The 26,224-nt window shown below is 45.8% G+C and overlaps 3 protein-coding genes across 4 annotated transcripts in view; 2 read left to right on the forward strand and 1 right to left on the reverse strand.

Moving 5' to 3' along the window:
• Nucleotides 1-1,633: 1,633 nt before the first annotated feature.
• On the forward strand, nt 1,634-17,908 carry PHF10 (PHD finger protein 10). Of its 2 annotated transcripts, none has more exons than XM_040448667.1 (11): nt 1,634-1,760; nt 4,101-4,231; nt 4,830-4,913; nt 6,472-6,605; nt 6,702-6,851; nt 7,490-7,599; nt 9,121-9,274; nt 11,485-11,640; nt 16,085-16,193; nt 16,458-16,646; nt 17,716-17,908. In XM_040448667.1, the coding sequence occupies exons 1-11, from the start codon at nt 1,708-1,710 to the stop codon at nt 17,799-17,801; spliced, it is 1,356 nt and encodes a 451-aa protein (XP_040304601.1). In that variant the 5' UTR covers nt 1,634-1,707; the 3' UTR covers nt 17,802-17,908. The 2 variants fall into 2 exon arrangements, with proteins under 2 accessions (XP_040304601.1, XP_040304602.1); XM_040448668.1 differs by having other exon boundaries at nt 4,836-4,913.
• Nucleotides 17,909-18,023: 115 nt separating this feature from the next.
• On the reverse strand, nt 18,024-19,700 carry CUNH6orf120 (chromosome unknown C6orf120 homolog). The gene is made up of 2 exons (XM_040448670.1): nt 19,596-19,700; nt 18,024-19,317 (listed from the first exon to the last, which is right to left on the reverse strand). The coding sequence occupies exon 2, from the start codon at nt 19,274-19,276 to the stop codon at nt 18,722-18,724; it is 555 nt and encodes a 184-aa protein (XP_040304604.1). The 5' UTR covers nt 19,277-19,317; nt 19,596-19,700; the 3' UTR covers nt 18,024-18,721.
• Nucleotides 19,701-19,729: 29 nt separating this feature from the next.
• The window catches only part of WDR27 (WD repeat domain 27), a 154,744-nt gene continuing 148,249 nt past the window's right edge, over nt 19,730-26,224 (forward strand). Inside the window, 1 exon segment of the mRNA XM_040448666.1 lies at nt 19,730-19,878. The gene's annotated coding sequence lies outside the window, so the exon portion shown is untranslated.

The raw sequence follows: 26,224 nt of genomic DNA on the forward strand, positions 1-26,224 counted from the left end.
GGGGGGGGGGCGGCGGCGGCTGCGGCCCGGGGGCGGTCGGGGGCGCCGGGGGTCCCCCGGTCCTTCGTGCACCTGCGCGGGCTGGGGCCGCGGCGTCAGAGCACCGCCCGGGAAGCCGTGCCTTCAGCTCTGCGTTTTTAACTTTTCTGGACTGTTTCAACTTTTTAAGCAAGAGGAGTATACTTAAATCGACATACAAGTGCTCAAAATGCCCAGAAGCGAGTAAAACTGCCAAAGAAAACAAAACAACCAAAAACCAAAAAAACGGCAACAAAACCCCCCTTGAATCAATTTGCCTAGAGGGAGTTATGCCTGAAATGTTGACTCTGAACTGTCTTAATCGTGATGCTTACTGTTAAATGTTATTTTTTTTGGGGTACATTTCTTTTCTGCTCTCCATCTCTTACCTGGTTGCCTTTTTTAATAGGAATGTACCAGGGCTCTGTAATTGAATGGTGCTTATACGGAAACCCAAACGGACAATGTAGCGTATGTTTATCTGTTTGGGAAAGAATCTGAGTAAATTCCTAGTGGCTGGAGCCGTCTGAGGCTAAGGATCATCACGGTGATATGAACTAACTTTATAGGGCACTCGGTATCTGCTAGGCCTTGATCTAAGCGCTGCCCAGTGTTCAGCTCATTTAACCCTTCCCTTAGGCAAGCCCTGCAGGCTCAGTGATGGTCTCAGAACTGGAGCGCTGGCAGACAGCCCCTGGGCTGGTGAAGGGTAGTGCCCTGTGAGCGCCCCCGTCCAGCTGTAGCATGGCCAGCGACTTTTATAGTTGTCTTCTACTTTCTACAGTTGTCTTTTATATAGCAAGGGGACCATGGTGTTGAACAGAATTTTATTTGTCTTACAAATCTATGTTTCGTTGATTACTTTTTTTAAAAGGTATTTTTGTAAGCGTGACAATCATCAAGCTTTAGCTAATACGTGAGTAAGTCAGTTTCCTGACATTTGACGCATCACTCCTTTCTGAGTGGATGGTGCAACTTGGTCTTGATGTTACTGTCTCCTCACGGACAATGTCGCCTAAACATGTTGAAGCCTCCCGTTGGCTGGGGTGTGTACTGTGTGCTGCTGTATAGACGAATGACTCTTATTAGGGCACGTTTTTGCCAAATGTTTGCAATGTAAGAAAAAAATGAACAGGATCGGTAACTTGTCCTTAGTCCTCATATGCCCTTTTCCCATGGGAATAGAAATATGTAAGAGAGCCCGTTAGCATAGGCCGATCAACCAGCCATACGTTGAGTTAAACACTAAATGATCCACACGTTTGTTTTTTTTCCCCCTACCTGGGATAGGACGCTTTGCTTTAATTTAAGTGTTGTAGCAATTTTACATGTTTGTTTAAACCACAGGGCGTTGTAAAAGGTCGGTTTAGATTTACAGGTTAATTGAGAATTTTCTTATTTTGATTATTGCAGATCACTTTTTAGTTGTTTTTTTTTTTTTTTTTTTTTTTTTTCCAGGTCTCGCCAAGCGAGAATCTTGGCCCCTTTTAAATGCAGTAGAAAGTTAACATTTGTGTAGTAGGTTGTCCTTAAAAAGCCTTTAAGTTGAGCCTTTGAGCAGGTCTGGGATGAGACGTAATCCTGTGTTCCTTATTTTTTATTGTTTCTTATGTTTTGAATGTTTTAAATGTATAGGATGATAATGAAGATAATTCAAACGATGGGACCCAACCATCCAAGAGGAGGCGAATGGGCTCTGGAGATAGCTCTAGGAGCTGTGAGACTCCAAGTCAGGATCTCGGGTACTGTCGTTTCATTGCTCAGTAGCAGTCCTGTGGTGTTTCTCTCTCTGCACCCTCTCCCTCCTCCCTCCTCCCCCCTCCCCCCTCCCCGGCCCAGGCCAGGGCAGACACTACCAGACACTACCGATGCTTTTGCTACTCCGTGCAATTAAATGTTTTTATTGTGATAAAATACACATAAAATTCACCATCTTAACTATTTTGATGACATTCACAAGGTCGTAGAGCTGTCACCACCAGCTTTGTCTAAAATGTTTTCACTGCTGCCAACGGAAACTTCGTAATCATCAAGGAATAAAAGTTGCCATTTTTCTCTTTCCCAAGCCCCTGGCAACCGTTGTTCGACTGTCTTAATGAATTTGCCTATGTTAGGGGTACCTCGTATAATATTTAGGGAATCCTACAGTGTTTGTCCTGTTGTGTCTGGCTTGTTTCAGTTAGCATCGTTTCTTGAAAGTTCCTCCGTGTTGTGTGTGTGTTAGGACTTCCTTTCTCTCTAAGCCCGTGTCGTACTCCACTGTGTGGACCGTGCATTTCGTTCACACTTTTCTCTACTGATGAGGTAGGGTTGTTTTCCTCTTTTGGCTATTGTGAATAACGCTGCTGTGAATGTGGGGGTATGAGTACCTGTCCAGAGTCCCCGTTTTAAAGTAATTTTTTTGTAATGTTTATTTATTTTTGAGAGCAAGAAAGGGTGTGAGCGTGAGTGGGGGAGGGGCAGAGAGAGAGAGGGAGACCCAAACCAAAACAAGCTCCAGGCTCTGAGGTGTCAGCACAGAGCCCAACGCGGGGCTCGAACCCATGAACCGTGAGATCGTGACTTGAGCTGAAGTCAGACGCTCAACCGACTGAGCCATCCAGGCGCTCACGGTCCCTGTGTTCAGTTCCTTTGGGTATATCCCGTGGAGAAAAATAGCTGGTTCATACTGTAATTCTGTTTTTAGCTTTTGAGGACCCCCCCAAACTGATTTCCGCAGCAGGCTCCCCATTCTCTGTTCCTACTAGCAGTGCACACAGTTGCAGTTTGCTCACGTCCTTCCCGATTTGTTTTTCCCAGTTCTTGTGATTGTGGCCGTCCTAAGAGATACGAGCTGGCACCTCACTGTGGTTTTGGTTTGAATTTCCATAAGGACTAGTGATGTTGACCATCTCGTCATGTGCTTTTGTGTAAATCTTTTGGGGAGATGTCTACTTAAGTGTTTTCGCCCTTTTTAAGTCGGGTTGTTTGTTTTTTTGTTGTTGAGTTGCAGTGTTTCAGGCATTATGGACGTTCATCCCTTGTGAGGTACGGGACTCGCAGATACTTTCTTCTGTTCCATGGTTTGCCTTTTCACTCCATTGGTAGTGTCCTTTGATGCGCACAATTTTTACTTCTGCTGAAGTCCAAATGATTACTTTTCTTTTGTTGCTTGTGACTTTGGTGTCAGATCTACGATCCATTGCCAGATCTGAGATCATGAAGAGCGACTCCTGTGTTTTCTTCTAAGAGTTTTCTAGTTTTGGTTCTTGTACTGAGGTCGTTGACCTATTTTTGAATGTGGTAGGAGGTAAGGGTCCAGTTTCATGCTTTTGCATTTGGATGTCCAGTTTCCCAGCACTAGTTTTGAAGAGACCTCTTGTTTTTGTTTGTCACTTTTAATTGGGTTCATAAAACCGTCCCATTCTTGCCTCTATTGTCCGTTGATGGGATTTAGAGGTTGCGTTGGCCAGGTCCAGAAACCTGTAGTCAGCTCTTCAGGATTGGGGTCGATGGGCAATACACTGGCACCATCAGACGAGGTCTGTTCTCTTTCTGTTCTCTTCTGGATTTGTGGAGTCTTTGAGAACAAACGACTGGTCTGTAGTTCAGTTCATTGAGTAACGGGTTTTGGAGTGTTGCTTTCTTCGCTGTTTGTGACTCACTGAATAGCAGATGGGCAAAAGGTTGATGACTTGTACCTTGGGTGGACGAAAGAGTGGGCATTGGGTGTGAAGCCTGAGACTGAGAATTCAGAATGGGTATCACCACCGTGTTGTGGCCGTGTAGATCTCTTACGCTACAGAATTCCTTTACTCCTCCCGGTTGTGAGTGGCGTACGAAGTGTCTGGTGTTCCGTGTTTAGTGGCGCATGTGGTTGCTTCCTTTCCCTCTGCCTGTTTTGTATTCTTGGGACACACGTGAGACCTGGGAGCTGGTTTGTATCGCAGAGTCAGAAGACGGAGTGAGCACTTAAATAATTAAAGTAGTTGTACAAAGTTCTTAAAAAATAAACATTCTCAAAAATAGATCCCCCCAAAATAGAAATGATTAAAATTTAATAAAAGCCACATTTAAGGCATAATGCGTATTTCTGTGCTTAGCTTTAGCTACTATCCAGCAGAAAATTTGATAGAGTACAAATGGCCACCTGATGAAACAGGAGAATACTATATGCTTCAAGAGCAAGTCAGTGAATATTTGGGTGTGACCTCCTTTAAGCGGAAATATCCAGGTATTAAGTCTTAGTTTATGTAACAGATTAAGTCTAACTTTTAACTAATCGGGATTCTTTCGGATAGGTTGTCAATTTCCGAATACTTGAGTATGGATCATTTGTAACGCACTTTATGTTCTGCTGGCTGCTTTTCATTTGCTGCCGTCACCCAACATCTCTCTCTACTCCCAGTTGACTCTCCTGCCTTATAAACTGACTTAAAAGCGAAATGAGGAAGGTGAATTTCCTGGGGAATGTTGTAGAAAAAGTCATTGTATAGCCATAAGCACCAGGGCTCTGGTCCTTGACCCTTGCTCCCTGACCTTCGCCACGGAGGCAGCTGCACGGGCTGGGTCTGCATTTGAGAAAGGCTGTCTGTGTCAACTAAGTTAGTCTTGCCGTGGGTTAACTTTTATTTCTTAAATTCGTAAGATTGCATGGTCTCTAATAATCTTCGGAAAAGATAACACGCAGTACTTTTAAATCTGTGAAGAGTTTAACTTTTGAAACTTTTTAAGAAGTTTTTCAAGTTTTTAAAGTTTTACGTATGCATAACGTCACAAATGTAAAAGACTTTTTAATAGTCTTCCGTTTTTTTTGTTTTTTTTTTTTGGAGATTTAGAGCGACGAGATCTGTCTCACAAAGAGAAGCTCTACCTGAGAGAGCTGAATGTCATCACAGAAACTCAGTGCACTCTAGGTAACGCTCTGCATGTGAAGGTGGAGAGCGTGCGTTCACGACGTGGTACTGGATGGGCATCGATCCCCTTTCTTAAAGGATTTTACAAAATTAATAAAATAGATTGAAGTATTTAAGTGCTAGATTGTTTACTTTTAGTTTTTGTGAAAATAAAGGAAAATGACATTTTAAAGCAATATCATTTTCTATTAGCTTTCACGGAAGCGTCAGAGCATGTGTTACGTGGAAAGTTTTACGGTAGTTTTTAAAAGTGTTGGTCTTTATCTCTTAAAAGGCACATTTTGCTCAGTTTTTAGTTCTGTATCATCTCCATGCTTGCTTTGCAGTTTTTCTTACATAAACATAGTAGTGCAATGTGGGTACTTTTTAACACAAAACCGTGGGTGTTTGTCACAGGGATTGGTTTAATCTGATACTATGAGTCTTGAAAATTACGTGTATGGCTTGTGTGTGTGCTGATGCTTCTGTTGAAATTGTAATGGACTTGTATAGTGTTTCTAGTGTATTGATTTGAAGACCAAGAATTGGGATACATTGAAAAACTTTTTTTTTCTTCTAATATCATTACTTAGTTAAGGATATTGGATTAGGAATAATCCTTGGGGCGCCTGGGTGGCTCAGTTAATAAGCGTCCATGACTTCGGCTCAGGTCATGATCCCACGGCTTGTGGGTTCGAGTCCTTTGTCAGGCTCTGTGCTGACAGCTCAGAGCCTGGAGCCCGCTTCAGATTCTGTGTCTGTCTGTCTGTCTGTCTGTCTGTCTCTCTCTTCTCTCTGCCTCTCCCTTGATCACTCTCTCTCTCAAAATAAACATTAAAAAAAAAAATCCTTAATCTTGAATTGTCTATGGTTAGTGTGCATCATTATTTAGCAATTGTTTTTATTTCTTATTTTTTTATTTAAAAAAAATTTTTTTTAATGTTTTATTTATTTTTGAGACAGGGAGAGACACAGAGCATGAACAGGGGAGGGTCAGAGAGAGGGAGACACAGAATCTGAAACAGGCTCCAGGCTCTGAGCTGTCAGCACAGAGCCCGACACGGGGCTCAAACTCACAGACTGAGGTCATGACCTGAGCCGAAGTCGGCCGCTTAACCGACTGAGCCACCCAGGCGCCCCTCCTTTGCATCTTTGATGAGCTTTTATTTATTTTATTTTTTTCAATTTAAGTTTATTTATTTATTTTTGAGAGAAAGAGAGTAAGCAGAGGAGGGGGCAGACAGAGAGGGAGAGAGAGAGAATTCCAAGCAGGCTCCACACTGTCAGCACGGAGCCTGAGGTGGGCCTCGAACTCACAAACCTTGAGATCGTGAACTGAAATCAAGAGTTGGACACTTAACTGACTGAGCCACCCAGGCGCCCCCATGAGCTTTTTAAAAATTGTTTGACTTTATATTATGAATATTGTTTTACTATTTTTGAATATATTACAGTATTTTCCTTGGACTATTGGAAAACCTTTAAGGAGTAGTTTGAAGGAAAAGCAAATTTTGAAAAGTGGTTTTGTTCACTTAACCTTCAAAGAGCTTTCCTACTATCCTTTTTTTGTCTACGATAGGTCTAACAGCATTGCGCAGTGATGAAGTGATTGATTTAATGATAAAAGAGTATCCAGCCAAACATGCTGAGTATTCTGTTATTTTACAAGAAAAAGAACGTCAGCGAATTACAGATCATTATAAAGAGTATTCTGTGAGTATTGAGTGACTGCCATCTTTTAGTCGGTTTAGGGAGAGCGACATTTTGTAAGGTCATATGTGGTTTCTGAATGTAATATTTTTATTTCAGCAAATGCAACAACAGAATACTCAGAAAGTTGAAGCCAGCAAAGTGCCCGAGTACATCAAGAAAGCTGCCAAGAAAGCTGCCGAATTTAACAGCAACTTGAACCGGGAGCGCATGGAAGAGAGAAGAGCGTATTTTGACTTGCAGACACACGTAGGATTGCTTACATTCATTAGTTCCTGAACCTCACTTATTGCTTGTTATGGTAGAGTGCTTAGTACCTCCTTTGTTATTGTTATTTTTTGTACTGGCAGTTGTGTCCTTTTCTGCCCCAGAACTTAAGATAGAATTTTTAACGATGTGCCAGTGACGCTCTGTTCGCACGCGCGCGTGTGTGTTGGGGGGAGGGACCTTTTGCTTCGTGGCTGACCTGCCGAACGAGACTAATAGGTATATATCATACTTGTTTGTCCCAAGGGTCATCGTAAGGCATTTCTGCGTTTATTGACTTAACTCTCACAGTTGCCCTGTGAGGTTGAAACTAGTCATTTTCTCGTTTCATGGACGAGGACGTTGAGCTGCAGGGGTTTTAGAAGTTGCCCGGGCCCCCTTGTTCTTTGGGGGTGAGAAACACACCGCCTTTCCCCAGACACGATGGCCATGGTGAAGAGCCAGATAAAACTCACCTGCACGGCTAGTAACACCGCCTGCCCTTGGCTTCTAGTTCTTAGCGTCTCCGATATTTTAGCTTTTGGGGGGAGGAGCGCAGTGGAGCACAAGAGGGATTTGTTTCCTAAAGCCTTGTTTCCTGGCGTGGAATCAGTTTTGTATTTCTCTTCATGTTGCCCTAGGTTATCCAGGTGCCTCAAGGGAAGTACAAAGTGTTACCGACAGAGCGAACCAAGGTCAGTTCTTACCCAGTGGCCCTCATCCCGGGACAGTTCCAGGAATATTACAAAAGGTATTCGTTGGTTTTATCAGCATTTCTATTGGGTGTCGGTGAGGGACATCAGAGTCCTGTGTACTTGCCTCCGGAAAGTTTCTGCTCTGTAAGTCCCGCCCTAACATGCTGTGTGAGGTCTGTCCCTGCTGTCTCCTGTGGCTCTGCGGTGAGGGACACCCTTCGACTGGGATTTGAACGTCTGCTCCTGAAGCCGCCACTGCCCGTCTCCTGCCCACCTCCTGTGTCTCCGTGGACAGGTGCCAGGGCATCCACAGTGCGCTTCGTGGCCCCGTGGCACCCGTGTCACTGAAAGCTTGCTGGGAATACAGACTCCCAGGCCTGCTGACTGTTGGCCCCGTTTTTACGGCCGCCCGCTGGACAGCACCGGCTCAGTCTGCAGAGCGTGTGGAGCGCGGAGCGCGGCCGCCCTGGCCTGGCCGCTGCTTCCACTCCGCGGAGCGAGAACGTCACTTCTCTCTTTCCCAGGCTGGGGGGCACTGAGAGCGAGGCTAACACAGGACCATCTTGTTTGAGAATCTCAGCTTTTACTTCAGCTTTAAACCTTATGCTGTTTAGGATAGAGACCGTTCTTTATAGGGTTTAAAATGGACGATAGGATCATACTATTTGAAAGTCCAATTTAAATCATAGGTTAGCGGATTTTAGTTTTTTTATTTTGGGGTCAGCAAATGATGATCTTTTGTTTACTTAAAAAATTTTTTTTAATGTTTATTTTTGAGAGACAGCATGAGTGGGGGAGGGGCAGAGAGAGAGAGGGAGACACAGAATCCCAAGCAGGCTCCAGGCTCTGAGCTGTTGGCACAGAGCCTGACGCGGGGCTTGAACCCACAAAGTACGAGGTCATGACCTGAGCTGAAGTCGGACGCTTAACCGACCGAGCCCCCGGACACCTCTGTGCCTGCTTCTTAACGCAGGTTTCCAGTGCGGACAGGGTGCGAAGCGGCGGAGGGCGGGCCGCGGATGGGAGCGGCGACAATAAGTCAGCTGTTGCGGGCGCCACCTGACTCTGGGCGAGGGGTTGTGATGTCTAGTTTTGGACAGGATAGATGATGACACTTGTTAGAATACATGCTTCATAAGTTTTTAAGTAACTTGCTGCTCAAAATTTTGTTCCTTAAATCCAAGTGTTTTGTCTGCCTGTGGCGGACCCACAGATCGCGAGGACTTAGGGAGCTGGGAAGGAGGGGGCGTCAGGCGGCCTGGGGTTTGTGCGGGGTTCCGCCTTCCTCCGCTGATAGTTTTATTTTTCTCCTTTTTGGGGTTGAGGAGAAAGGACGGAGACGTTCTCTTTTGACAGAAAGAATCAAAGGCATATTTTATGCTCTTAGCCTGATGAAAAAATGTTTGGGCTTTTTATGTATTACTCTCCAAAATGAAAACTCATTTATTACCTGTGTAATCATTTTCCAAAAGTATTTGTGGTTAACTGAGAAAATTAGGGCCATCTTTGCGGCTCGCAGATCCGTTCGTTCACGTTCCTAATCAAAGGGAACGGAAACCCGTCTCTCTGAACCTCAGGTACTCAGCAGACGAGCTGCGGTATCTGCCGTTAAACACGGCCCTCTACGAGCCCCCGCTGGACCCTGAGCTGCCGGCCCTGGATAGCGACGGTGACTCGGACGACGCCGAGGACGGTCGAGGCGACGAGAAGCGGAAACATAAAGGCACTTCGGTAGGAACATCTCTCTGTACGAGGAGGCGTCTCCTTTAAGTGCGTGCTGACCGCTCTCCCGGAGCACGTCACCCTCCGTTTCAAGGTCGGCGGCGTGTAATTCCCCGAAAGCTGCCATTAGGAAAATGACTCTGTGCCTAGACACAGACTGTGTGCCTTTGTAAGTGTTGTTAAAGTCGCCCCTTTGTAGTTCTCACAGGCAGGTCAGGGAAGGGTACAGACCTTACTGTGCGATTCTGTATTCGGCTGTCTTGGTTTGGGGAGCACGCTCGCTTGTGTGCCTGTTGCGTAATTAATCATCGTAGGCTTCCTACGGGAAGTGTTCAGAGCACCGATCCGTTACCGGGCAAGGTGGCGGTGTCCGTGGGAGCGAAGGAGAGCAGACGCTGTGACGGCAGAGGATTCTGGTTTGACTCGGCCCGTGTGTCAGGCGGCTCGCCACTCTCAGCCTTCACGGTGTCCCACCTGAGTCCGGGAGCGGGCCACCTTCTGGGGGCGGGCGTGTTTGTCACCAGCAACTTCTGAAACATTTAATGATGCGTGTCGCATAAGATCAGATGCCGTTCTAGTATTAAAGTGACGATACCGCTTCTGTCCTGTCATTTTGGGAAAAGGGGCGCTGTGGTGTGGCCAGGACATGTTGGAGGTGACTTTCCTTCATTCTGCTTGTAGGAGTATAAATGAGTCCAACATTTCAGGAGAGCATATCATGGTATCTACCAAGATGTTTAATTTCCTCAGAATTTGACCTAGCAAATACACTAACAGTTTATCTGAAGGACAAAATTTAAGTAGGAAAAAAATGTCCATTGGAGTGTTAACGGTAGTTTTATAATGAAAATTAAGAATAAACCTCATGTCGGGGTGCCTGGGTGGCTGAGTCGGTTAAGCGTCCAACTTCAGCCCAGGTCACAATCTCACGGTCCGTGAGTTCGAGCCCCGCGTCGGGCTCTGTCTGGGCTGATGGCTCAGAGCCTGGAGCCTGCTTCCGATTCTGTGTCTCCCTCTCTCTCTGACCGTCCCCCATTCATGCTCTGTCTCTGTCTCAAAAGTAAAATAAACGTTTAAAAAAAAAAAAGAATAAACCTCATGTCAACAGTGGGTGATATATTTACACGATAGTAATGAAGTTCAGAGAAGATTTAGTGATGTAATAAAATGCACACAATACTTAATTGAAAAACGTGTATACACAGTGTAATCCAGTTTTGTGTTTTATTTATTTTTATTTTTTTAAATGTTTATTTTAGAGAGAGTGCTTGTGTGTGCATGCACAGGCAGGGGAGGGGCAGACGGAGGGGGACAGAGGATCCAAAGCAGTCTCTGCGCCGACAGCAGAGCCCCATATGGGGCTTAAACTTGCAACCCTTGAGATCGTGACCTGAGCTGAAGTCAGTCGCTTAACCGACTGAGCCCCCCAGGGGCCCCTCAAGTTTTGTGTTTTGTGTGTTTTTTTTAAATGAGGGGATATGTGTAGGTGGGGTGTGTGTGTGAGTGTGTGAATCTGGTATCTGTGTGTGTGCAGACACACCTAGAAAAATTAAAAGGAGATGCAGTCATGTTCCCAGGAGTTGTCTCAGAATGCTTACCGGAGTGGTTATGGATAACCCAATTTTTTCATTTATAATTTTCATAATTTATATGAAAGTAACATTTTTATTTTAACTAGAAAATTTTAAGTCAACAAATGAAGCATTAGATGGTCATATACCAACCTTTTAAACTTTGAACACCTAAAACGTATCCGATGCTGTCGTGAAGGCTCAGTGATCGCTGCACTGGCCTACGAGCGCGTACTTGAAGAACTTCTTTAGTGACGTTTATTACTCGGTAAAAATATCCTCGCTTATTTAAGACAGTTTATTCCTTAAATAGTTTTTTCTACGAAACAAGTAGGCTCCCTTGTCATATGGCAAAATGGTGTAGCGCCGGCTGGAGTAGATCACTGCTGGTGTTGATTAAGGCGGGACACAAAGTTGGTTAAGGTACAGTCAGCTTTCTGCTGTCATGTGTAAGACAGATAAGTGATTTTTAACATGGCCTGTTTAGTCTCTACTGGGAAAAGTTTTCTTATAATTATCTTTTTATTTTTAAATTGATGGAACTTTGAAACCTTTTTTTTCTTTTTGAATGTTTGCTGTAGTTTTCAGAATTCGCACTCAAATCTGTGTGAATTCCAAGGAATCTTTGTCTTTGCCTTTGACCTCCAGGACAGTTCCTCCGGCAACGTGTCTGAAGGAGAAGGCCTTCCCGACGGCCAGGAGGAGCCTCTCCCGGGAAGACAGAGATCCAAGGACAAAGCTGCTACTCCAAGAAAAGATGCTTCCAAACGTTCTGTACTGTCCAAGTCAGTCCCTGGGTACAAGGTAGAAGAAAAAAGCCCCTGACTCCGCTTCCTTCCTGAGCAGCCTCTCTCCCCGAGATAGTTTAACTCTGACTCCGAGCGGCGGAGGCCTGCCTGCTGCGTCCACTGCTGTCCTGTGCTGTGTGCCCTCTGTCAGCTTCCTCCTGTTGTGCTTTATTTTCCTGGTGGCTTTTCTGTCACTTCTGCCTATGGTTTAGCTTCTGTTTTCTGTATATGTACAATTTATAAGAAAATCTTTTTTTGTCTTTTGAACAATAACCAGGCAAGTATGGATTTAAAAAAAATTACTTCCTAGCAGAACTTTATGCTTTGTTTCTTTGGGGTAAAGATCATAATTATCTGGCATTTGAAATATCCTAGTATTTCGTATAGCTGAGCATGCTAAGCTGTAAAGTCTGGGTGGATAGACTCTTAGAATAAGCTGCCTCTCCTGGAGAAAGATCTGGGTTTAATTTAAGATTACTTGATCCATTTGCCAAATTCAACGAACTCTGTGATAGAAAACAGGAAAACCTGTAATTTACATTGTGGTGATTTTTAGCCTGACCTTGGCAAATAGTCTCTATGCTTCTATGACAAGGATTGAAATGTTATTTAGTGACGTGATCTGGCTTCTGTCTGTATATACTTGTTAACTTCCGGTCTGGCTGTTCTCAGAGGAAGGTATTATGCTATCAGCAATATTATTTTTGTGGTTCCTCCTGCTGTCTGTCTCTTCCCCTCCAGAGGCTTAGGTGAGAGGTGAGTGGCCTTATCCCTAGATGGGGGGTTAGGAATGTCCTAAAAAGACTGGAATTAGCCGCACAGTTTTATGTTCTGGGTGGTAATAGTAAAAGTGACCATTCATAGGGTCTGGAATGTGTCAGAACATGCTTTCCATTGTGGTTACGAAAGTGTTTTGAAGGAACGTTTTCCAGTAAGGTGATTGGGTAGTTTTACCGAGTGGGATTGTTAAACAATTGTCGTGTGTCAGATTGGGGTCGCGGTGGATGATCTGGAAGAACAGGGGCCAGCGAGCTGCCAGCCGGCTTCCCTTCCTCAGCCAGAACCTTCTCATGGTTCACTTCCCTTTCTTTTCCTGAAGTGAAAAAAGCAAGTTAACAAATGAGTGTATTCAATCCACGTTTACTTAGAAAACGCCTTTATGTGATGATCAATTTTGAAACACACACGTTTTTCCGGCCGATGGCGAGCAAATCCCAAGCTTCATTCGCATCAGATGGCTTGGGGGGGCTGCGGCCGTGTGGTTTTTATACTTGTTTTTACGTATACGGCTTACCTAATTTTTTAAACTAAAGACGTAAATTATTGCTTAATAATCAAAAGCAAATGAACTCCAAAGATTAAATCTTGGAAAGTTAGCCTGGTGTGTGCGTGCTGGTCTGCAAATGGGAGCGGCCGCGAGGGCACCCTGTCTGCGTTTCGGAGCCCTTTCAGAGTGAGCCTGAATTCATCATGGGTTCAGAGTGCAGAGTGTCGAAGCAGATGTTTAGTAGGGGCTGAAAATGAAGAATTATTCCACAGTATCATTGATTTAATATGCAAGAAATCATATAGATTAACTTACATTGATATTACTCAAGGGAGTGTAATCGGCAGAATACACATTTTATGACTTCTGTGAACATTTTTAGTAGTTTAAAGTGTTTCAGGTATTTCAGAGTTTAGAACAACCAGTATCTAGACTTCATACATTAATATGAACATGTTTATTAAAAGTAACCTCTCTATGAAAAATACATTAATAAGCCAAGATGTGCCTAGACATTAGGGTACTTCAAGCTGAAGCTCATATATGCGAATGTGCTGGAGTTAAGGACAATGATGGCGTAGCTGATGTCTTGCTTGATAAGATTCACTAGTGCTTGCCCTTAATTTGTAGGACAGTATTATTTGGGTTACATTAACCTGAAATTAAAGCATATTGTTAGGAGTCAGGCCTGGGTTGCGAGTATATAATTAAAATCTATACTATGTTTCTGCTGCCGTGGAAGTCTCGCTTATCTTTGGTTATTTTTCAAGCAGGAAAGTAAGGGTATCGTGAGCCTTGTATTTGAGATGCTGAGAGCTGTTCGGATGAGTATTTTAATTTTCTTATCAGCAGTGACACTTTGATGTTGCGGTTTCTAGAACTGTCTCTGTCAGACACGGGGTTCTGTTCCACCCGTCTTCGCAGGAGTTCTGCACACTGTTCCCTTCCTACTCCATCACAGGAGTCTCCTTCAGACACTGACTTCCCAGCTGGTGGAACTGGGTGTGAGCAGTGTGGCTGGCTTCTCAGAGAGCTGAGTGCTTGAGCGAACAGAGAATTGCCATAGAAAATGCTGCCGGGCTAGCTAGCTCGCGCTCTCTCTCTCTCTCTCTCTCTCTCTCTCTCTCTGTCTCTGTTTCTCTGTCTGTCTCCTCCCCTGTCACTCCCTCTTTTCATCAAGATGAAGACTATTGGGTAAGAAAAATTCTAAGTGACTTAACGAAATACTATGATTTCAAGCTTAGAAGTAAACCTAGAATTTTCTTGGTGTCCCTTTTTATCATAGGTGTTTAATGTATGTTTTAATGGCTGTAGAACTTGAATTGCTCTAGAATGTGAATGACTAGCCTTGTGTTTTCCTCATTTTTGACTTTTGTAAGGGATCTCCCATGAGGAGTTCTCCTTTTAGAGTTTGATACTGTGTAGTTACTTCCCTGACTTCAGTGAAAGATAATCCAGTACGTGGTATGCCAGTGTCTAACTTCAACTACACGTATTAAAGAAGTAGATCTTTCACATTCAGTGCAGGCGGCATCACCAAAGGAGGTGGTTATTTGGCTGTGCTGAGAGGTAGCTTTCTGCTGTATATTACGGCAGTTCCAGATTTGGTCGTCACTGAATCGGAACTTGGGTCCTAGAAGTGCACTTGTAGCTATTTTTTATTTACTGTAGGAAACACAGTGAGAACCTTATTCTTAGAATGTAGCAGCAACAACGGAAGGGGACTGCTTTGTAAGATGCGCACGGTTGAGCACGTGACACTGCCCTTGTGTTGGGGAGCAGGGTATAGAGATACACATACAGGAGATGTAGAATAGTTAACGGTAAAGTTTTATATGTATGTTTTAACTCCCATGATATTTATTATTTTGTAGAGACGTTTGTGATTGTTTAGAGTTATTGTTTTTATTATATTTATGTATAAGGTTGACTTTTTTTTAAATAAATAAGCCAAAAATTATTTTTGAACGCCTCTGTCATCTTTTGCAAAAGAAAGACAATTAAAAAAAAATAAACTTAAAGAATTAAGAACAAATTGTTTAGGCCTTCAGGTTTTGAAGGTGGCAGTGAGACATTTCAAAGCTGGAATACTATATACAAAGTTAGAGTTTCCTTTAGGCCCCTCTTTGGTTTAATAACTTAGGAGAGGGAAATAGAAGATGCATTTGGCTGGGTTGGGATAAAACAGAAATACAGCAATTTGGTAACTTCCCCCCAGTTCCTGTAGACACATGGTCCTAGCCCATCCATCTTGGCCTACGCTCGCTCTCCTTTTTCTGCCACAGTTACTTACGTATTCATGTAGCATGAGTGAACATCATTTTATTATGGTCAAAACTGGGATGTTTGAATGTTCTCCCTCCCCCGGTAATTGTAGGTGCTGTGAATCTTTTCTTCTTTGTCCTTTTCCATGTGTCGCTAAGTGTGTTTTAAAACCCAAATATACCTTCGTTGGATGGAGCAAATTTTTAATCTGAAAAAAAGAATGGTACTCAAAATATGAGGGTGTCTGTCATTTTTTAAGTTATTATTTTTTTTGCTTGCTTGAAAACTTTTCTCTTTTGTTTTGTATCTCATACGAATGCTTTCCCCTAAGTATAAACTCTTTTATTATTAGATATGCAAAGGGAATAATCACAGCTATTTCCCCGAAACATTTGTGCACGTGACAATGTATGGATGAGACATCTTCCAATTAAAAATATTAAAACATTGATTTTATAACTTAGGTTTTATAGATCTATTTTTACAATTTGGGAAATAATCAGTTTTTAAACAAAATCAGTATATAAGCTGCTTAAGACTGAGTCTTCTGTTTTATAAGAAGCCTTACTTACGTGTAAAGGTCATTTGGTACCTGAATTTCTTCTTCCAATTAATAGTGCAGTTTGACATTGCATTTAGTTTTTTCCCCTTCCAGCTCATTATGCAGATCTTACTGTGCATGTAGGGAATGTAGAATGCTACACTTAATCCGGACGTAGATCATGCTGTTGACAAAATTTTAAAACGAAACCTAAGGCTTTAGTCAGTAGGCCGTTGTATTTTGAAAACCGAGTGACTCTCTCAAATTAGGTCTTTCTAAAAGATTGTTAACAAGTTACTAAAAGTAAAGATAAGGCAGTGACAATTCCTTATGAACCCATAGTGAGTACTTCTGGCATGAATTTATAGCCCTCTTCTACCCTTCCAGCCAAAGGTCATTCCAAATGCTCTATGTGGAATTTGTCTGAAGGGTAAGGAGTCCAACAAGAAAGGGAAGGCTGAATCACTTATACACTGCTCCCAGTGTGATAATAGTGGTAAGTATTGACATGTCTTCTTAACATTTTAACCATCCTATTTGTTGCTTCAGAAACCAGGATTTTTAGTTGTCAGACCTGAATCAAATCTCCAAGTATAGAGGGTAACTTGTGACGCATAGAAAAGAAGCCCATGGGTTTTCATCTCTTTGGTGATTGGACACTGTAGCCATTCTTGAGAAATCCCGATGCAAACTAGCATTTTATTGTGCCATGTTAAGTTCAAAACTCTTTTGTGAAATACTAATACTGGTTTTGGTTTAGGCCACCCTTCTTGCCTGGATATGACCATGGAGCTTGTTTCTATGATTAAGACCTACCCTTGGCAGTGTATGGAGTGTAAAACTTGCATTGTATGTGGACAACCCCACCATGAAGAAGAAATGATGTTCTGTGATGTGTGTGACAGAGGTTATCATACTTTTTGTGTGGGCCTTGGTGCTATTCCATCAGGTAAAGATTACAAAAAGGAGTGAAGGGACTATCCCGTCATTTTTTTAAAGCCTGCATAAACACCGTAAAGATCCTTCTATTGCCAAGAAGTTACCAAAGCCGTGATTCTCCACATAGTGTCCACGTGCCTTTCATCCCTAGGTACCCCGGCTAAAGGACAAATCGGTGTCAGGGGGCCTTGTCCAAGTTTTGGAATAGGGCTCAATGTATAGAATGAACTCAAGTCTTTCTAGTGAGAGCTAAAGCAAGAGCATCCGTTTGTTTCAAAACCTTGATTTTATTTTTATGTCCTCTATTCAGAAACTTAACAAAAATGACTGCTATGCCTTTATAAATAGTAAACCAGATTTCTAGAAAATGAGGCAGCATGACAATTCCAGATAACTTTGGAACAGAGCTGAAGAATAAATCACAGTAATTGGACTAAAATGTTACATACGATTGTGTAAATTTAGAACTGACTTGCATAGTTAACACTGTATAATACTTTATGAAACACACGCCTAGAACGGTTTCCTGGGAGTCGTTAAGAAGCGGGTGACTTAAAGTTCGGTAGTAAATCAGATGGAGTAAGTGCCTTAGGTGGGGTTCACCGCTGTGCGGTCAGATGCTTGAGAAGTTTAAAGTGCTGTGTCTGGTGCACCAGGACTTGAGAGGATGTTTGCACATGCAGCTGCCACTGAGCAGCAGAGAAAAAGGCTGAAGATAAGCCCAAGTCAGTAACGGGGTTTATACAGGATATGTACTTTTGAACTTCTAAAGGATGACAGTGTTTGGGTTTCAGAAAGGATTGTGGTAGTTTTTTAAAGGTCCAGATCATTGTATGGTATTGATCTCCGCCCCTGCCCCACCCCAACTTGCACTGAATTTTACATGGCATTGATTACACTGGTTGTCCTAAGGGAAGTTTCCATTTTTCTCCTTAAATTAAGTAACTTACAGGTGCCTCTCACGTCACACATCCACAAAAAAATATCACTAGTGATAGCTAAGGAAGGAGAGCCAAATAGGTTTACAGTTCAGTCCTAAAAAATTAAATTTCATACTAAACTAACAATTTTTCTCCTAGGTCGCTGGATTTGTGACTGTTGTCAGCGAGCCCCCCCAACACCCAGGAAAGTGGGCAGAAGGGGGAAAAACAGCAAAGAGGGATAAAATAGTTTTTGACCCCAATATTGTAATACGGATTTAAATGAACTACTTGGTGCCAATTTATTTACATTCTTGATTTTATGCCAATAAAAGATTTCTGAAATTCATGATGTGCTTAAAATGTTAAGTTGATTTATTTGTTATAAGCTACTATTCCTCTTAAAACCAATTTCAGGTAGAGAAATAGTTCATTTTTCTTTCTTTCTTTTTTTTTTTTTTTTTTTTAAGTCTCTTAGGGCTTTGGCTCTCTCCAGAAATTCAGTGGAAATATATGCAACTTAATTGAAGTACTTAACTTTATTTCTCTTTGGCCTGAAACTTTATTTGCATGAAGTTTTCCTAATCTGTATTGTTTCTGGCCAGTCATGGGTAGCATAACAAAATTACTTAATAATGGACGAATTTTAATTGCTAAGATAGCTGCAGGTGATCAATGCAAATGACCTTAACCGGCAGGGGGCAGGGGGGGCAGGGGCACACCTGGGATCCACCTGGGGCGCAGGCGTGGAGCTTTAGGCCACACCCCGGCGAAGAGATAGGAAGGGGTACATTTCGGACCTGTTCAAGGTTTGCACCTCACCTAGAACCGCTAACTGGAGTGAAGGTGCAGCTGCCAACCTGTCCATCTGAGCCGCGCGGCGGCAGGAAAGGTGCTGCATTTTGCCTAAACCTCCTAGTCCCCTGACAAACCGATCAAACCGGAGTTTAAACATTTTATTGTGCGTATTCCTCTTACAGGAACTTTGAGGACTGAAAAAGCAACATCGTTCTTGCCGCTTTCCCTACTTTCGGGGTAAATGAGGTAACGAAATCCTATGGCTTTGTTTGGAACGTGACCTCCCGGCGGATAAACGGAGCCGGGTTCGGAGGCCCGCAGTCCCCGGCACGTCTTATCAGGGTGTCTTCCGAGCACGTCCGAGGGATCAGAAGAGAATCTCAAGTACCAGTTTCAAAACACTAATTAAAACGGTCCAGAGCACGGACTCCTCCTCCGGGGGCGCGTCCTCGGGCGCGGACGCCGGCCGCTGGCTTGGGCCCGTCCCGTCGGCGTAGGCCGCCTCCCCGAACGGGGACTGCTCCACCGCCCGGTCGTAATACACTTTCATCTCGAACTCGCTCTCGTGGTGGGACGGGTGCCCGTACACCCCGATGCCCACGGGCCGCCGGAAGTGCGCGGGGATGGACACCGCGTCCGGGCCGCACGTCACCGACTGCAGGTCGTAGTCGTCGAAGCTCGGGTGCAGCGTGCTGTCGGACACGTACAGGTCCGCGTCCCCCCTCACGCTCCGCATCTGGAGGACGATCTTCCCCTCGTGGTTCAACCTCAGGTAGCTGTAGTTCCCCGCGCCTATGTGCCCCTGCACCACGTGCAGGAGGAGCCACTCCTCGGGAACCTCCTCCTCGTCCGGGGGGCTCCCCGACCACGCGAGCTGCGAGGCCAACAGGAGCAGCAGAGCGCGCCGCCAGGCGGCTGCCATGCCCGACGCCGGGGGCCGTCACCTGCTAGTCCGCGGACGTCCTGCAGGACCAGAGGGGACACTCAGCGCGCCCGCGCCGCCCGGCCCCAGGCCGCCGCTGGGGGCCCGGGGAGGGGGAAGAAGGGGGGAGGGAGGAGGGAGGCGGGGTGGAGGAGAGGGAGAGGAGGTGAGAAGGGAGGCGCGCGGGAGGGTGGAGGAGGGGAGGGACACAGGGGGCGCGGGGCGGATCGGGGGGAGACGACTCCGCCAGGGGCGGGAAGGGGGGGGGCCCCGCGGGCGGCGGCGGGGTGGCGGGCCGGCCTCCGGTCCCTGGACTCACCGCCGCTCCCTGCCGGGTGCCGCGTCCGAAGCATCGGGCCCAGCGCCGGGCCGCCGCGCCGGAGCAGCCGGAAGTGGGGCGGCACCCGGAAGTGAGGCGTGCCCGGAAGCGAAGGTCCTTTGGGCTCTCGCGGGAATGACGAGAGTCTCGTGGCCTCTGAGCCGCGGCGGCTGGTAACCAGGGCGACGGCGGGTGGGGCGGGCCGCCGGCTCCCAGCTCTCTAGGTGCTCGCCGTGCCGGAGAGTCCGCCTCGCGGGCCGTGCGGGGTCCGAGCCGCCCCCAGGTGAGAGCCCGGTGCGCCCGAAGAGACCCTTGTCGGGGCACCTGTTACCCGTCCTGTGCTCGCCGCGACCGAGCGTCCGCCTCGCGGGCTGTGCGCGGGGTCCGGCCGGGCCCCAGGCGAGAGACCCTTGCGCAGCGCTTGCTATCTGTTCTCCGTTCCTCGTAAGAACATGGTACTTTTTCAACTTCTCCTAAAAGAGACTTCAAAATGTAGTTGTGTTTATTTTCAGGATACTTTGTTAATTTGGAACCTGAGATTAAGGGCAAGCTATTGGTCATTTTCGGCTCAGGTCATGTCCTGGTTCATGGGTTCGAGCTCCGTGTCGGCTCTGTGCTGACAGCTCGGAGCCTGGAGACTGCCTCAGCTTCTTGCGTCTCCCTCTCCCTCTCTCTACGCCTCCCCCACTCATGCTCTGTCTGTCTCTGTCTCTCTCAAAAATAAACATTACAAAAAATTTAAATAACAAAAGGAAAGGAGTTTTATCATTTAAAAAAAATTATTCACTTAGAGAAAGCCTGCGTGCGCACGCATGCAGAAGTGGGAGAGGGACGGGGTGGGGGGGGGGGTGTAGAGAATCCCAAGCAGGCTCCACGCTGTCAGCACAGAGCCTGATGCGGGCTGGCAATCAAGAACCCTGAGATCATGACCTGAGTTGAGGTCAAGAGTCTGATGCTTAACCAAGTGAGCCACCCGGGCGCCCTGGAAATGAAAACCAGTGTGGTAGCGACAGTCAGGAGTCAGCGATTTGTGCTCACCTAACAAGTGATGGAGGCACAAAAGTGCGCACTGCGCGGTTTGAGAATTGACAGTCTACAGAATCAGCTTCTCCAGTCTGGCTAACAGAAAGAGGGCATAGTCTTTTTTTCTTTTTTTTTTTTTTTTTTTTGATTTTTTAATGTTTATTTTTGAGAGAGAGAGGAGACAGAGAGAGAGAACATGAGCAGGGGAGGGGCAGAGAGAGAAGGAGACACAGAATCCGAAGCAGACTCCGTGCTCCGAGCTGTCAGCCCAGAGCCCGACGTGGGGCTCGAACTCACCAGTCGCGAGATCATGACCTGAGCTGAAGTCGGCCACTCAACCGACTGAGCCACTGGACGCCCCCATTTTTGTTTTTAATTAAAGCAGCTGTATAGAAAGAGTACTATTATCTTTAAATCGTATTTTAGGGGCTCGTGGCTGGCCCGGTTGAGCGGCTGACTCTTGGTTTGGGCTGGGGCGGTGATCTCCTGGTTTGTGAGTGTGAGCCCTGAGCTGGGCTCTGCATTGGCGCCCAGAGTCTGCTTGTGATTCTCTCTCTCCCCGCCCCCCTCTGCCCCTCCCCCCACTCGACTCGCACCCACTCTCTCTGGATAAATAAACTTAAAAACATTTAGGGAAGGACTGATGGACGCAGAAAAGAGTGTGCATGATCTGGCGCCCTTCCTACACCTTTGTCATCAGCCGCTGCTCCGTATTTCAGTAGTTGTAGCCTCAGGCTAGCTGGAGGTCGAACCCCCCTCCTGTTCTGGCTCGGTTGCAGAGTCATCAAGGATACTTTGTCATTTTCTCCGACCAGCTTACCATGAGTCTTTCTGAGGTGGCGAGCACTTTAACGGCCTTTAAGTGCTTGACCTGTGCCCACCGATGTCCCCAGCTTTTTTGGCTTTCAAGACTCCCATTAGCTATTAGCCTTTACTTACTACGAAATGTTATTCACCTGAGGTCTGGTGCTGGACCCAGGCCAGCTTAAACTGGGCCCAGGTTTTTCGGTTGGACCCAGTCTGGTACCACCAGCAGTTCCCAGTGTGGGATCCAGGCAGAGTCAGGAGAGAATTTGGGGAGGGATTCCGACCAGGTGGGGAACCGTGGAAATGGAATTAGGTGAGGAGCTCAGCACGGAGAGAGCAGAGCTCAGAACCCGCAGGAGCGCACCCACGGCCCTCGGGAGCCGGGACAGGCACTCACTGTGGCCGCAGGGTACCACGCCTGTGCGTGTCCTCGTCCCGCCGCTGTCAGAGAGCGCTCCAGACCCCGGCACGGCTGCCACGTCCGGCACCTAACAGACTCGGCTGAGTAGATTGAAAGACCAGACTGGCTGTTTCATGGTGCTTGAGTCGGGCAGCATCCCATCTCGCAATGGAGAGGAGCTCTGCTGAGCTGGGGGGAAGGGAGGGTGGAAAAGGAAATTATTAGAGAATGCGTTGTTTCCGGCAAGGTCGCCTTCCTCAGGGGAGTGGACGGGGTCTGTGGGGCACATCAAATCTGGTCACTAGAGCTGACCAGGTAATTCTGAGCTGAGTGGTAAGCAGTTACGTTCCTGGGGATGGAGACTGCAGTTAGATTAGGTGTTAAGTCTTGGTCTGCTGATGGGGTTTAGCACACTGACTACATTTAGGTCCTGCTGTCTCCTTTTTAACAATTCAAATATTTATTGAATACCTAACACGTACGAGGTACTAGGACACGTTTTTTCCCTTTCCCAGAGCTAGACGTTAATCGGTTATATGCTCTTACGTGTGTGTATGTATATACACTTGACCTTTGAACAGCGTGGGGGTTAGGGATGCCCACCCCCCATGCAGTTGAAAATCTGTGTATAACTTTTGACTCCCTGAAAACTTTACTAATAGCCTGCTGTTGAGTAGAAGCCTTACCCACAACATAAACAGTTGACACACATTTTGTATGTAGTCTGAACTACGTACCATATTCTTACAACGAAGTAATTAGAGAAAAGAAAATGTTATTAAGGAAATGATAAGGAAAATAGTTTACAGTGCTGTACTGTGTTTGCTGAAAAAATAATCTGTGTATAAGTGGACCCGTGCAGTTCACACCCGTGTTGTTGAGGGAGGAGCAAATCCGAGGAATGAACGGAGTCACGAGGGGACGATGAACGGCGCTGGGGCGGGCCCAGGAGTTTGCTCTCCCTCTTCAGAAAGAGGGGCCGCTGTGGGCAGCGGCTGAGCTGCCGTTGTCATCATACCCCTGGTTTGGTCATCCCTTGATTGTGGCCCAGAGGGAGCTCCTTAGGGAACTAAGTTCCCCTCAGGCTGCCTAGGGACGAGGCATGGGAACAGGTAAGGATGCCTGGCCTGGGAACAGGTGAGTCTCAAGGAGAGCGCGCTGGCTTCCTGTAACCCAGCAGCTGGCACCCTACGGGTAATCGAGCCCAAACAGGGAAGGCGGTGCCCCACATGCAATGCATGTTTATTGCAGGAAATTGCAGGAAAATGCCAGGCTGCCCACGTGGCAGCAGTGCAGGTAGAGACCTCCGTCCGGGGTGGGAATTGGTGTTGAGTGAGAGCAGGCGGTCACCCCGCCGGTGTGGGCCGCGTGCTGTCGGCATCGCAGAGCCCTGTGGCCCTGTGGTCATCGCTACCTGCCTGTTTCCCACAGGCGGCCACTCTCCTCCCTAACGTGTGCGTTGAGCTCTTCCAGCCAACGAGCTAAGACCGACCAGTTGCTCTCGCGTCGCGGACGCTGTGCGGTCACCTAGGGTGCGCATGGATGCCATCGGGGTGGAGCGGACCGCTGCCGCGAGCGCGCCCCATTGATCAGGCGCTCTCCGGCGCGGAGGCCCGAGTGCCACCCCGAGGACTCTGCTCTGTGGCCCCTGTTTCTCAGTGCGCGCGCCCAGCAGAGAGAGACCCGGCCCGGGTCCGTTTTTCTGCGTGGTTCTTCAGCCGACGCTCCTCCTCCTGAGGGTTTGGAAGTTCGTCAATACCGTGTCCCTCTCGTAGTCTTTTTGATTTTAGCCATTCTGACGGGTGTACGGTTTTCATTTTTTATTTCGACTGGCATTTCTCTGGCGATTAGCGAGGATGAGCATCTTTTCTGGTTAATTGGCCATTTGGAGATCTTTCATCCAGTGGCTGTTGCACGTTTTTCTCCTGGCTTGTCTGGCTGAGGGTCTGTACGAGTCCTTTGTAGCTTCTGGATACACTTAGCTTGAAGAGTTGCTCATCGTTCCTACTTCGCGGCTTGTCTTTTCGCTCACTGGTGTCTTCTGAAGAATGTAAGTTTTGTGTTTGTGGATTTTATTATTATATTTATTATTGTGGATATATCGTATAGGAGTTCATCCTTCTTGAACATCTGAAAGTTAATAGGGACTTCAATGCACGTGCTTTTTTTTTTCTCAGTATCTATTCCTCTTCTGACAGGGGCACTTGAGCCCGCTTCGGTGGCCGCTCTTCCCTGTCCTGGCCGCAGGGGTCACGGTCCGTGCCCCCTCAGGCCGACCGGTCAGCATAGTTTCATCCCTCTGATCACATGATAAAGTCAAGGCCAAGAAGTGGCCCAGACTGGCCCAGACTCACACAGCGTGTACGGGGTTGGATGGAAGAGATGGCCGCTCTTCCCAGTGCACCAGAGCGTGGGAGGGCGGCCGTGGGGGCCGCTGGCCACCGTGTTGCCGGCAAGTGGCAGCAGAAGGTGGAAACTGGAGCCCACACACACACACACGCACAGCTGCAGGCTGAGAGGCCAGGCCGGGCTGGCTCGGGCTGTTGCGTGGAGTCCTGCACAGACCTTCCAGTTAAAGGTCTGTCCCTCCAGAGAGTTCTCTTTCTTCCGGTTGGATTAGGCTGAGCTTTCTGCGGTTTACGCTGAAAAGGCTCTCGCCGATGTGCAGAGTGAACTGTCTTAATGTCATCTTTTTAAATGTCAACACTGTGTTCCGCTGAATGTAAGGACTGTCATTGCATTTTATATTATAATCAATGCTACTTTGGGAAATGTACGATGATTTACTTGTTCTAAATTTATGGAATGGAAATTTTTGAATCAAAGAATATGTACCTTTTAAAACATTTTGATACACGTTGCCGAATAGCCAAAGCTTGTGACCATTTATTGTCTTACCAGCAGTGAATGAGAAAAAGTCTGCATTGATGATATTTTATATTGGGCACTGGTATGAATCCTTTTGTGAACTTATTGTTCCTGTTTAGTTTTTTGAATTACAAAAGTACTTTTATTTATTTATTTTTCCATCGTGATACATGTACTCTTTAATCTCCATCCCCTGTCTCCCCCATCCCACCATCCACCTGCCCTCTGGTAACCACCCATTCGTTCTCTATAGTTAATAGTCTGTTTCTTGCTTTGTCTCTCTTTCTCTCTTTTTTTCCTCTGCTTGTTTGTTTTGTTTCTTAAATTTCACACACGAGTGAAATCATATGGTGTTTGTCTTTCTCTGACTTATTTTGCTTAGCATAATACACTCTGGTTCCATCTACATCATTGCAAATGGCAAGATTTTATTCTTTTATGGCGGAGTAATACTCCATTGTGTATATATACACCACATCTTTATCAGTTTATCAATTGATGGAGACTTGGGCTCCTTCCATAATTTGGCTAGCCCTTTGAATTAGTGTTTTTATATTCTTTGGGTAAATACCTAGTACCCAGTTTGCATTCCCACCAACAGCGCAAGAGGGTTCCTCTTTCTCTGCATCCTCATCAACACCTGTTGTTTATTGTGCTGTTGATTTTAGCTATTTTGACAGGTGTGAGGTGGTATCTCATTGTGGTTTTGACTTGTGTTTCCCTGGTAATGAGTGATGTTGAGCATCTTTTCATGAGACTGTTAGCCATCTGGATGTCTTCTTTGGAGAGATACCTCTTCATGTCTTCTGCCCATTTTTTAAAGTGAATTGTTTGTTGTTTTGGGTATTGAGTTTATCAATTCGTTATATGTTTTGGATAGATACTAACCCTTTATCAGATATGCCGTTTGCAAATATCTTCTCCTATTCCGTAGGCTGTCTTGCAGTTTTGTGATTGTTTTCTTCACTGGGCAGAAGCCTTTTATTTTGATATAGTCCCAGTAGCCTATCGTTGCTTTATTCCCCTTGCCTCCAGAGATGTGTCTAGAAAGAAGTTGCTACAGTTGATGTCAAGGAGGTTATTGCCTGTGTTCTCTAGAATTTTTATGCTTTCAGGTCTCATATTTAGGTATTTAATCCACTTTCAGTATAGTGTAAGAAGGTGGTCCAGTTTCATTATTTTTCACATGGCTGTCCAGTTTTCCCGATACCATTTGTTAAAGAGGTTGTCCTTTTTCCATTGGATAGTCTTTCCTGCTCTATCAAAGATGAGTTGACCATACAGTTTTGGGTCCATTTCTGGGTTTTCTATTCTGTTCTATTGATCTATGTATCTGTTTTTGTGCCAGTACCATACTGTCCTGATTACTATGGCTTTGTGATGTAACGTGGAAGTCCAGAATGGTGATGCCTCCAGTTTTGTTTTTCTTTTTCAAGATTGTTTTGGCTATTTGGAGTCTTTTGTGTTTACATACAAATTTTAGGGTTGTTTGTTCTAATTCTGTGAAAAATGCTGTTTGATATTTTGATAG

The sequence above is a fragment of the Herpailurus yagouaroundi genome, unplaced genomic scaffold (genome assembly GCF_014898765.1).
Source record: "Herpailurus yagouaroundi ecotype Mexico unplaced genomic scaffold, PumYag 198, whole genome shotgun sequence".
NCBI classification, from domain to species: domain Eukaryota; kingdom Metazoa; phylum Chordata; class Mammalia; order Carnivora; family Felidae; genus Herpailurus; species Herpailurus yagouaroundi.

Bases quoted from the DNA above. Each gene is read 5' to 3' on its own strand.
- PHF10 (XM_040448667.1), top strand. From the start codon at position 1,708: ATGGGCTCTGGAGATAGCTCTAGGAGCTGTGAGACTCCAAGTCAGGAT. The intron at 6,852-7,489 runs GTAGGATTGCTT...ATGTTGCCCTAG, and splicing joins ATTTTGACTTGCAGACACAC to GTTATCCAGGTGCCTCAAGG. The intron at 11,641-16,084 runs GTAGAAGAAAAA...CTACCCTTCCAG, and splicing joins AGTCAGTCCCTGGGTACAAG to CCAAAGGTCATTCCAAATGC.
- CUNH6orf120 (XM_040448670.1), bottom strand. From the start codon at position 19,276: ATGGCAGCCGCCTGGCGGCGCGCTCTGCTGCTCCTGTTGGCCTCGCAG.